Source organism: Leuciscus leuciscus, assembly GCF_965113295.1.
Source record: "Leuciscus leuciscus genome assembly, chromosome: 7".
Lineage (NCBI taxonomy): Eukaryota > Metazoa > Chordata > Actinopteri > Cypriniformes > Leuciscidae > Leuciscus > Leuciscus leuciscus.
The window spans coordinates 14,533,809-14,545,722 of record NC_138731.1 but is presented as its reverse complement, the minus strand read 5'-3'; the positions used below and the strand labels follow the sequence as shown (position 1 = coordinate 14,545,722).

At 37.9% G+C, this 11,914-nt stretch overlaps 1 protein-coding gene across 2 annotated transcripts in view; it reads left to right on the top strand.

Moving 5' to 3' along the window:
• Window positions 1-11,914, top strand: part of LOC309503349 (activin receptor type-1-like) — a 72,677-nt gene that overhangs the window by 46,740 nt on the left and 14,023 nt on the right. For both annotated transcript variants that reach the window (XM_082176145.1, XM_082176146.1), the window contains 6 exons: window positions 307-570; window positions 2,462-2,667; window positions 5,378-5,477; window positions 5,850-5,996; window positions 6,177-6,452; window positions 8,097-8,294. In XM_082176145.1, the coding sequence (XP_082032271.1) occupies window positions 307-570; window positions 2,462-2,667; window positions 5,378-5,477; window positions 5,850-5,996; window positions 6,177-6,452; window positions 8,097-8,294 (1,191 nt within the window). The remainder of the gene's footprint in view (window positions 1-306; window positions 571-2,461; window positions 2,668-5,377; window positions 5,478-5,849; window positions 5,997-6,176; window positions 6,453-8,096; window positions 8,295-11,914) is intronic.

The following is an 11,914-nucleotide window of genomic DNA, read 5'->3' as shown; positions in this document are numbered from 1 at the left end:
GCCAGTGTGAGCCAGTGCTAAAAATGTGCTGGACGAGGCCAATAGCCTCGGACCTCAAGCACTGAAGCCAAAATCAATCAGGCCAGTAGCCCTGCAGTGCTACTCTAAAACACGCACTTAACACGCCCTTATCACGCCTGCATAGAACGACGTCACGACCAATTCACCAGCATGGGCGAGCTAGCTGAGTGAAAACTAGCTAGATTGCAATATGAGCATGACATTTGGACTTTACTTAAAGACTTAAGACTCAAAAGAAAAATACCTTTTTTAACGACAGTAATATATTAATCTTCTTCTTTCCAGATGCAGAGTTAATGGCAGCCCCTACAGAGCATGAGTGTGTGTGTGAGGGCCGGTCGTGTGTAACGGGGGACCGCTGTATGGGTCAGCAGTGTTTCTCCTCTTTGACTCGGAGTGATGGAACGCCAGTGTCTCAGAAGGGCTGTTTTAAGGTGTATGAGCAGGGCAGGATGACCTGCAAAACTCCTCCATCACCTGACCAGATTGTAGAGTGCTGTCAGGCTCATCTGTGCAACATGAACCTCACTGTGAGACTTCCTGTACGAGGTAATGCTTACACATACACAAACCAATAAACTGCTTCTTCTCAGGTTTAAATGGACATAGTTTTATATTTACATTTACATTTACATTTAGTCATTTAGCAGATGCTTTTGTCCAAAGCGACTTACAAATTAGGACTAAATTAAAGGGATAGTTCACTTTGAAATTAAATTTTGGTATGTTTTAGCTTACCTCAAGGGCATCCAAGATGTAGGTGTCTTTTTTTCCGCAGTAGTTTCAATTTTGATATTTTTAGGTCAAACCGTTCTTGTCTGTCAGTCATATAATGCAGGTCTGTGGTCACTGTCTCAAAGAGCATGCACAGAGTCCAAATTAAAACAATTCCCCATCGTCCAAATTAACGATTTGCGAGCGGTTTGTGTGAGAAAACGAACAGTATTTATATAGTTTTTACCTCTTGAACACAGCCACGTCCAAGTGATCTGAGGGCGCGCACGCATCCTGCTGTGTGACGTGTGGGCAGACTGGTGCATAGATATATACACTAGATGTCGCCTTAAAGACATTCGTTCCAATGAACTGCCGTAGACAAGGCGACATCTAGTGTATATATCTATGCACCAGTCTGCGCACACGTCAGATCAGATCACTCGGACATGGCTGTGTATAAGTGGAAAAAACTATATAAATACTGTTCGTTTTCTCACACAAACCGTTCGTTTCGTGTCTTAGGCCATCAATGTGTACTTACGATGGGGAATTGTTTAATTTGGACGATGGGGAATTTTTTTAATTTGGACTCTGTGCATGCTCTTTGAGATAGTGACCATAGACCTGCATTATATGACTGACAGACAAGAACGGTTTGACCTAAAAATATCAAAATTGAAACTACTGTGGAAAAAAAGACACCTACATCTTGGATGCCCTTGAGGTAAGCTAAAACATACCAAAATTAAATTTCAAAGTGAACTATCCCTTTAAGCGAGTCATCGTGAAGAGGTAAAAAACAACGCAAGAAGTGCTCAAAATACGAAGTTCAGGCATTGTTCAGAGTAGCATAAGCCCGATAAGTGAGGATTTAAAGGAAAAGGAAAGGTTTTTTTTTTTGTTTTGTTTTTTTATGAGGTTAAGTGCTCACGGAAGAGATGGGTTTTCAGCTGTTTTTTTGAATGTTGCCAGGGATTCTGCATTCCGGATGAGGGTGGGGAGAGCATTCCACCAGCATGGAACTGTGAATGAGAATGTTCTGGAAAGTGATTTTGTGGCTTTCTGTGATGGAACCACGAGACGTCGCTCGTTGACCGATCGTAGGCTTCTGGTAGGGATGTAGACTCGTAGGAGTGAGTGAAAGTAGGAGGGAGCTGAGCCTGTGAAAGATCTGTAAGCAAGCGTCAATGCCTTGAACTTGATGCGAGCAGCGAGAGGTAGCCAGTGCAGAGAGATGAACAGAGGAGTGACGTGGGTCCTTTTGGGCTCGTTGAAGACAAGACGAGCTGCATTGATTGGTTGCCATGCAATTGTCTTTATTGCTTGGCTTATTTGCATATTTTCAGCCATTTGTTTGTACGCTTTAGCCCCAAAAGACACATTCTAAGTCTAGTGTGACATGCATTTTTATCATTAATAATTAATAAGCCTCCAGATTTTATGACCTTATTAATAATTTAGGCAGGTGTGTTTGATTAGAGGTGGAGCTGCTTAAAAAAAAAAAAAAAAAAAAAACCTCTACAGGACAGTGGAAATTGGACCAAAGTAAATTGGCAATACACAAAAACTTTGTGGACACAATGACTGTTTTTTCACATTGCAGGGTTTAAATGAGCTTAATATCATGAAACTAATATTAACTGTTGTGAGATTTACTGCTTTGCATGCCAAAATAGTGTCTTTTTAAATGACTCTGTACACTAAGTCTTTATGTCTCTCTCAGTGGTGGAGGCCCCCAACTATAGTGTGACAACGCTGACCATTGTGATTGTGGCTCCAGTCATCGTTCTGATATTCCTATCTGCTGTGGCGATCCTGATCTTCCGTTGTATTCACCTTCACCAGATAGAGCATCTGACTGCTCATGATGCCGAGTATGGCACCATTGATGGTCTGATTGCGTCTAATGTGGGAGAGAGCACCCTCGCGGTGAGGCAAACAAACACATCACAAAGTCTGTTATCAGTTTGAAATCAAGCACATTGAGCTCTTGCTGAGAAATGTGGTTCCATTTGTTGAAACAGCACAACCAACAGATAAAGTAAAGTTCAAGTAAAAAATAAATACATTACTTTTCAAGTTATTTATAATTATTAGGCCATTTAAAGAACTACAGTAAATAGCTCATATGTTGTACCATGGTAAATGCCCATTCACACCAAGAACGATAACTATAAAGATAATGATATCTATGTTAGCGTCCACACCAGCAGACAATATCGTTCTGTTTATTCTAAGTGTGCACTTCAGTTTATGTTGTCTGTCACTTTAAATGCTTGAGCTCTTTAAAGCAGGATTGATTCTGTTTGGCTGTCAACACTGCTACAGTAACCACACAATTTTATTTATTTTTTATCTGTATTTTCTTTTAAACTTATTAATTAACGGAATATCACATAAATCCATGCACAACTTTTCTTTGAAAAGTTTCTACTTTATACTGTCTTTAAGTACTATGTACTGTGTAAACATTGAAATTAATCATTTAATGCAATGCACTTATTCTGTACATACATGTTTTTTCATAGTACCTATATTTAAAAAAATACCTGCACGTTATTACAGCTTTAATTAATTTCTGTAATTTTAGTGCCTTGCGAAAGTATTCATAACCCTTCCTTTTTTTACATTTTGTTATGTTGCTGCCTTATGTTAAACTACTTTAAGTGGCTGTTTTTTCCACATCAATCTACACTCCATACACGATAATGACAAGGCAAAAAACAGATTTGTGACAACTTTGCAAATTTATTACAAATAAAAACTGAAATAATTACATTGCTTAAGTTTTAGTACCCTTTTCTGGGACACTTAAAATTTTGCGCAGGAACATTTCAGTTTCGCTTGTAGATGATACTTTACTTTGAGTGGTGTTAACCTGTGCAAATTCAATTGAATGGATATGATTTGAGAAGGCACACACCTCTCAATAAAAGGTCTAAGAGCTGAAAATGCTTATCAGAGCAAAAACCAAGCCATGAGGTCAAACCAACTGCCTGTAGAGACAGGATTGTGTCAAGACACAGATATGGGGAAGACTACAAAAACATTCTGCTGCAGTGAAGGTTCACAGAAGCATGTAGCCTCCATAATCCTTAATGGAAGAAGATTGGAACAACCAGGACACTTCCTAGAGCTGGCCTCCTTGCCAAACTGAGCAGTCAATGGAGAAGGGCCTTGGTTAGAATGGTTAGCTCCATGATCATATATGGAGATGGGAGAAACTTACAGAAGGACAAACATCACTGCAACACACCATCGATCTGGGCTTAATGGCAGTGTGGCCAGACTCAAGCCTCTCCTCAGTGAAGACACATGATATCCCACTCGGAAAAAAAAGCACCTAAAGGACTCTCTCAGACTGTGAGAAACAAGATTTTCTGGTCTGATGATTGATGAACCTCAGTTCCAAGCATCATGTATGGAGGAAACCAGGCACTGCTCATCACCTGCACAAAACCACCCCAACAGTACAGCATTATGCTGTGGGGGTGGGACTGGGGGACACATCAGAGAAGAAAAGCTCAATGCAGCAAAATATAGAGATGGCCTTATTGAAAACATAGTTTTTTTTTTGCATTGTCATTATGGTGTATAGAGCGTAGATTGATGTGAAAATAAATTAATAAATAATTCAGTTTAAGTAGTTTAACATAAGGCAGCAACATAACAAAATGTGAAAAATTAAGGGGTATGAATTATTTTGCAAGGCACTGTATACAAGTATATTGTTGAGCCTTCCTCTACCCCTTAACCCAGCCTTATACCTAACCATACCATGAAACCTGCCCCTAATCTTAACTGTATCCCACCTCAGTAGCCGCAAGTGTTTTGCAATACAACATGTACACAATAAGTACACTGTACCTAACAATTTTTTCATGTACCGGTACGTACATGGTTAAAGATGGCTAATATAAAGTGTGCCCCAAGATTAAGTTTTTTGTTGACATGATAAAAAGTTTTATGAAATTAACAAAAAAAATCAGAATCAATCAGAAATGTCAGAATCTCCAGCATCTCCTCTCTGTTTAAACACATTTTGGCAGAAAAGATTAATTGTTGGATTTTTTTCAAGCTATTTTCAAAGATATTTGTTGGAGTGCTTGGCAACCAAAGCAAATATTCAGCGGTCTAATGTTTGCCTGAGCATAAAAGTCTGTTCCAGTGCTGGGAGGGAGTGACATGTTATTAAAACCACTTGAATCTGTAAAATCTGCTCTCCGAGGCCTAGGAGGTGACTGGTTTTTGCTTTGATACTTTGAATGTGTAGATTAATTTGTTCAGACAGTGATTAAAAAGTGTCTGAAGGTAAACAGCTATGATTTTTTGGGATTGTGCAGTAATTATAAAAAATAAATAATTGTGCAGTAATTATAAAAAAATAAAAATAAAAAAAGTCTCTCTCCATGATGCAAACATATGGTTATGACTCTTGTGGTTTTGGCCTTCGGTGCATTATTTATTTATTTATTTTTTCTCGTTACATTATTTGGAATGTGGCTGTTCAATGTGTGCTCTCTAGTGTATAAGTGTGTGTACTGCAGGGTCCAAATGAAAAAATGTAGATGAAGTTGAACTATGGTAAATGCACTACTTTGTTTTTCTTTATCCTTTTGTCCTTTTGTCTTTCTCTCAGGATTTGTTGGATCATTCCTGTACATCTGGTAGTGGCTCTGGATTGCCTTTCCTGGTCCAGAGGACAGTAGCCCGACAGATCACTCTCAGCGAGTGTGTCGGTATGTGCACACAGCCCCACACCTTCTCAGTTCTTTATTAGAACTATGTTCGTGTGCAAAAGTGTTTCTCAGATTTTATGTTGCAGGTTAACAGCTCCTTTAAAACTAAATTATACACCAAACGGCTTTCAGTTACTAAGCAATAGTAATGGGACAATTTTTACCAGTAGTAAGCTATATCTGACACAACCTAATTTTTGAGTTATCTGGGTTATGTCCTCACTTTAAAAAAACCCGCATAAACTGTTACATTACACAGCCTATATATTTCTGCAAAGTCATTAGCTGTAAACAAAACAATATAATTCTATGGTGTGGCCTTAATAAACAACCAAAACAGTTAATTAAGCATATATGTGTGTTTTCTTTCAGGTAAAGGTCGATATGGAGAGGTCTGGAGAGGTCAGTGGCAGGGAGAAAGTGTGGCTGTGAAAATATTCTCATCTCGAGATGAGAAATCCTGGTTCAGAGAGACAGAAATCTACAACACTGTCCTACTGCGACACGAGAATATTCTGGGTAAATCATTTACACCTTTCATAATGAAAGCACAAATCAAACCCCTAGAAGTGACATTTGCATTCATTAGGATACCTCAGTTTTGTAATAAAGAACAATGATGAAAGATATTAATTTCACTTAACCATAACTTTGCTATATAAAAAGTTTACCTTGGATAATTTTTTTTTTTTTTTTTAGGCTTCATTGCATCAGATATGACATCACGTAACTCCAGCACTCAGTTGTGGTTAATCACACATTTTCATGAAATGGGATCTCTCTACGATTACCTGCAACTCAGCATGCTGGATGCTTCTGCCTGTTTGCGGATGGCACTGTCCATTGCCAGCGGCCTGGCTCATCTGCATGTGGAGATCTTTGGCACTCAGGGCAAACCAGCCATCGCTCACAGAGACCTAAAAAGCAAAAATATTTTAGTGAACAAAAATGGACAGTGCTGCATTGCAGACCTTGGTAAGAATGGCTTCTGACTGAAGCAAAAGTTATTTTATGCATGCTGTTGATTCATATGGCTTTATATTAGAATATTTAAAATGTTACCATGAAGTGTATTTTGGACAGTGTCAGCAAACATTCAAAAACACCATGTGATCTATGATTATGTATGGACATAATTGAAGTAACTGACAACAGGGCACTGAATTATTGAACATTTAATTAAGTTCAGTTGTGCATTAAATTGTCAATAATTAGTCTAGGTATTATCAAAATAATACATTATCACAGTAATTATGGTCAGGACTGCATTTTTTACTTATGCAGTTATTGCATGTTTTTATCTCAGGTTTTCGTCTCAAAACTAAATTTGTGTTCGAGCTATTTTCTTACAGAACCAATTCAGATCATTTTAAGCATAAGTGATATGTATCTGTAATGTGGTCTGCAAATCTGAAACTACTTTCTAAACATGCAGTTATACCGGTATACAAAATTTTTTGTTAGGCTGAATAAGTAAGGGCCGTAATCATGGCAATAGAGGACAGATTCATGGATTTTAAATCTGTAAATATTTTGTTGCCTACTTCCGTCCATCAATCACTTGTTGTCTGGTTTCTAATAGTGAAAATCACTTGTTTGTTCCCTCAATATTTATCTATTGAACATGTTGTTCTTTATACGCAAATAAGTAGAAAGCAGAAGCGAGCTATTTGCTCATAAAGGACGGACACTTTAATTTATGTGTCTTTATTAAATTCACTCTGACTCACTCTAGAGCTCCAGGCCTCATTTCTGCAACTTCAGTGTGTTATTAGAAGAAATCAGTTGTTTCCCCATAAAACTCTTAACGAAAATCCATTAGGTAGCTTTTAGCTAACACATATCTGGGTACTCTTCCATACACAGGAAGTGGAACACAAGATTTGTTTTTGTGGAGCACTTGAAACTACAGCACATTAAGAAAATGAACACGTTCTTCTTAGTCACAGGATGTGAAAACATGTTGTCCATATGGGACTAGAGGTTTTCACTTAGCACTATTTTTTTTCCCTGCATGCTCAAACAAATGTTTTTCAAGACCTTTGGAGACTTGTTGTTCATGTTTCCTTCATGTCACATGAAATTTAATTATTGTATATCCCCACAAGAGGGTGCTATACAACATTTAAGAAGGCAATTACCGGTAGCTTTTCCCATCAAGCTGTGCTGATATAAATCTCAGAATATGCATCTCGGATGCATCTCAGCATTTTAGATGATGCTTTTAGGGTTGTATGCAGATATTTGTCCAATTAAATGCTAAATTACAATAGGCTTCCTCTAACATTATAAATACTATCTTGAAATTAGTCTATTTGAAAGTGTCATCATTGCTTTCGCCCCTGGGTAAAAGCTGTCAAATGTTGTTTTGCTGAGCTGTGGAAAAGAGCTGTCCTTCAATATGTACATCCTCAATTTCTGGTTTTAATAATAAAGACATCAACACAGGGAAGAAAACAACTGAGTGGACTCATCAAACCATTCCATGGCATCTTTTAAATGTAGAATGCAGTCTAATCCAGGGACATGTGATTAATGTGAGCTGTGCAAAGCTACAGTACTGATAGAAATTGTGCTATGTGATAATGATACATTTGGTCACACATTTGTGTTCTTCAGGTCTTGCCGTGATGCATTTTCAGGACACAAATGAGCTGGATGTTGGGAATAATCCTAAAGTTGGGACAAAACGCTACATGGCACCTGAGGTTCTGGATGACTCCATTCAAACAGATTGCTTCGAGTCTTACAAACGAGTCGATATCTGGGCCTTTGGACTCGTGCTGTGGGAAATTGCTAGAAGAACAGTTAGTATTGGTACGTATATCTTTACATCTACTTAACATGGTACGTAAATATTTATATCTGTTTAACATGGAGCTCCATGCCAAGGTAGGGAAATGATCCTGTTAAACAATTATAAGATGGTCAGTTTTAATTGTTATTTGCATCCTGAATAACACTTAATGAGGAAAATGTCAATGAAAGCCAAAAAACTAAATATTAAGAGACTTTTGAGATCACATGGCCCTGAGTTGGTACAGCATGATGAGAATGTTTCTCAGCCAGTTGAAAGATATAGCAAAGATCTAGACTATGCTTAGGAAAATCTCTGATTATGTTTGGGGCACTGAAGACATTCACTGAAATACAACTTTTGAGGAGAACAAACCATCTACTCTGATCATGTGAATTGATGTCAAAAATGAGTAAAGTTCCTTGAGGAAACAGAGAGAGAATGGCAAGTGAACCTGCCTTCAAATAAATTGTAGCTTGATCATTTAAGAGAGATAGAGAATCAAAGTCATCCACAGAGTCCTTAAGCCTTGAGACCAGAGAGGGATATAAATGCGCTGTTTGTCCAAAGTATGTTACAGAGATGAAGCAGTGATTGTATTGATCCTTCGTCTCTCTCACTCTCTCACTCTCTCACTCACTCACTCACTCACTCACTCACTCACTCACTCACTCACTCACTCACTCACTCACTCACTCACTCACTCACTCTCTCTCTCTCTCTCTCTCTCTCTCTCTCTCTCTCTCTCTCTCTCTCTCTCTCTCTCACACATCACTTTTTTGATTTATAAGCCGTTTTCCTCATGGGGACCAAAAAATGTCCCCACACGAACAAGGATTTCGGATATTGCCATCCTTGTGGGGACATTTTGTCCCCATAATGTAGGGTTTACCAGACACACACACACACACACACACACACACACACACACTACTTGAACCTTCCGTGAATTAATCTTTCATAAAGTTCTGAAAGGTTGAAGTGAATTACAGGACATTCGCAAGTTCATTGCACAAGATTGCTTGATGTTACGCTTGCAGTGGGTGGTCTTGCCTGCCGGTATTTTCCTTACAAATGCTCTAGTCAAGTCAAGTCACCTTCATTTATATAGTGCTTTTAACAATATTGATTGTTTAGCTTTACAGTGATAATAGGAAATTAAAGTAACAGAGATTGTTTTGGTTTCACAGCAGCTCTAGAATAAAGTTATTGTCCAGTTTTGATTGATTTACTTCTGTTGCAAAGATCATTAGTTATTAACTTGGGGGCCGCTAACATGACACCATTCTAACAGAAAACAATCAACGTGCATCCGCTCATCCGCACAAAACAGTGCCTGGTGGCTCGAGAACACAAACCCTGAAATAGATTCCAAGGTGCAAGCCTTGAATTTTTTTGAAAAAAAGGTTGTCTCTGCGCAAACCTCAAAAACACAAACCCGCGAAAATGCAGACGGCATGCACATGCGCATCACATGTTTAGTCTATAGGTGACTATAGGTGAGCGCGTTTGAATATATATATATATATATATATATATATATATATATATATATATATATATATATAATGTATATATATGTGTATGTGTATGTATGTATGTGCGCAGGCGTGTAGTCCTTCTTTACAAACCAACCCTCAACAAACTACTTGTGTGGCCTTAAAAATGTATAATAAATAATTATTTATCGCTTCTGCGTAGCCACGTGAACCGGAATTATCCCGACAACGTTTTATCTGTACAGAGGTAAAGGGAAGGAAGGAGGCCTTCACAGGGGAGAGACTAGTTGACACTTCAGGACTGCGTTGTCGTCGGGTTCAGGCGCAGGTTCTTCATCAGATCTGGATACGGCCTGGATCTGGCAGACTGCGGTAAACCTCGGGATAAACAGAGAGACTAATATTAGCGTAGACGCCATTCTTCTTGTGATGTAACAAGTACATCAGGATTTATGGGAAGCGTTCCTGGTGTTCCGGCTGACCTAAACTCAGGGTTCCCACGGGTCCTTGAAATCCTTGAAAGTTTGTGAATCTGAAAAAATGTTTTCAAGGCCCTTGAAAGTTTTTGAAAATAAACATACATAGAGACAGGTCCTTGAAAGTGCTTGAATTTATTTTGTGCAATAAGTTTTCTGGAAAAAATTCCATATTCACTCCGGTCCCCTAATGTGTTATTCCGCCAACACTCCATGGCCTATGCATACTAGCTTGCTTGATTTACACCAGTTAGGCGCATTTACGCGTTACGTTATCAGGGTTTTTCCTGCATAGAGAATTATGAGGCGGCTGCCTCCGTCAAATTTCGTGCCGCCTCCGGCTCTCGACAATAACAAATAACTATGGGAATCCCCGAAAACGTGAGGATGATTCTGTTTTATTTCATTTAATGTAAGTGGCGATTGATAGCCTATAGTTGAATATAATATAGGCCTACCTAATGTACTGACGGTAACATTGTTGCGCTGTTGAGGCTTGCGCAGTTATTTATAACATAATATAGTTAAGAAACAATATATACCCTAGGCTACACAAGACAGAGAGCTGTTTTCCTGAATGCCATCAAGATTGAAACCGAGACTGATTTCATAACAGTTCAATAAACAAATAGTTAAAATTAAGTAGGCTAACTTACATTTTAGACTGTTTTTGTTCTGTTTCAGTAGCGAAAATAGTTCCAAACAAAGATCACAGCAGAACCATAGCGCATCTCACAGCAACACTTGTTGCATTACTGAATGATTCAGCGTTTTGAACGAATCGGTTGAGTCAAAGATTCAATTACCCATTCTTAAACTGCCTCATTCTGAATAAATCAGCCATTTGAACGAATCGTTTGAATGAATGACTCAATGACTCGCTCATTAAGACGGTCGCCTGCCGCCTCCTACTGGCGGTTTAGTTTCATAAAGTATCATTCTTATCAACATTCCTTATTTGTATATTCAAAAATATTTAAAATAATCTAATTTAATACAGTTATAATTTTTCAATGTAAATTATTTAATTTGATTGGTAACAGCCTAGTGTCTTGTTATTTTAATTGAATATATTGATCAAATTTAAGAATTTGAAATGAAAGATGGAGCATAATAAAATTAGGGGGAAAATGCCCTTTATAAAAGGTACAAAAAAATTTGTGTTTTCAAACAGTGATGTAATGAAACATTGACAACTTAAGTTTGAAGGGAGTAAAGCCTCTGTTTAGGCTATTAAGGAATTATGTAATTTTGCCAAAAGAAGAACTTTTATTTTAAATAAATGTTCATTTTAAATCAGCCTACTTCAGTGTGATATGTTATCATATTATCATGCTTAACACTAATTTGAATAATTGTAATGTGATGATCAGATGCAGATATCTAAATCAAAGAATATGGGCGGTTTTGCGGGTGGATTATTTCTTTTTAACAGTGGATTCGGGTGACTCAAAGTGCACCAGATTAATGAATTTATCTTTAAAATGTACAAAATTTTCTTACGTGGGGGCATGCCCCCGGACCCCCCTAAAGGTACCAAGCTCAACCCACAAAAACAATGTGGGAAACACATTAGGCTATATGATGATCTACAAAAAATACTAATTTAATTATCTTAATATTAAAATACATTATTAGGATTTTACCACATCCGCCTCATTTTGA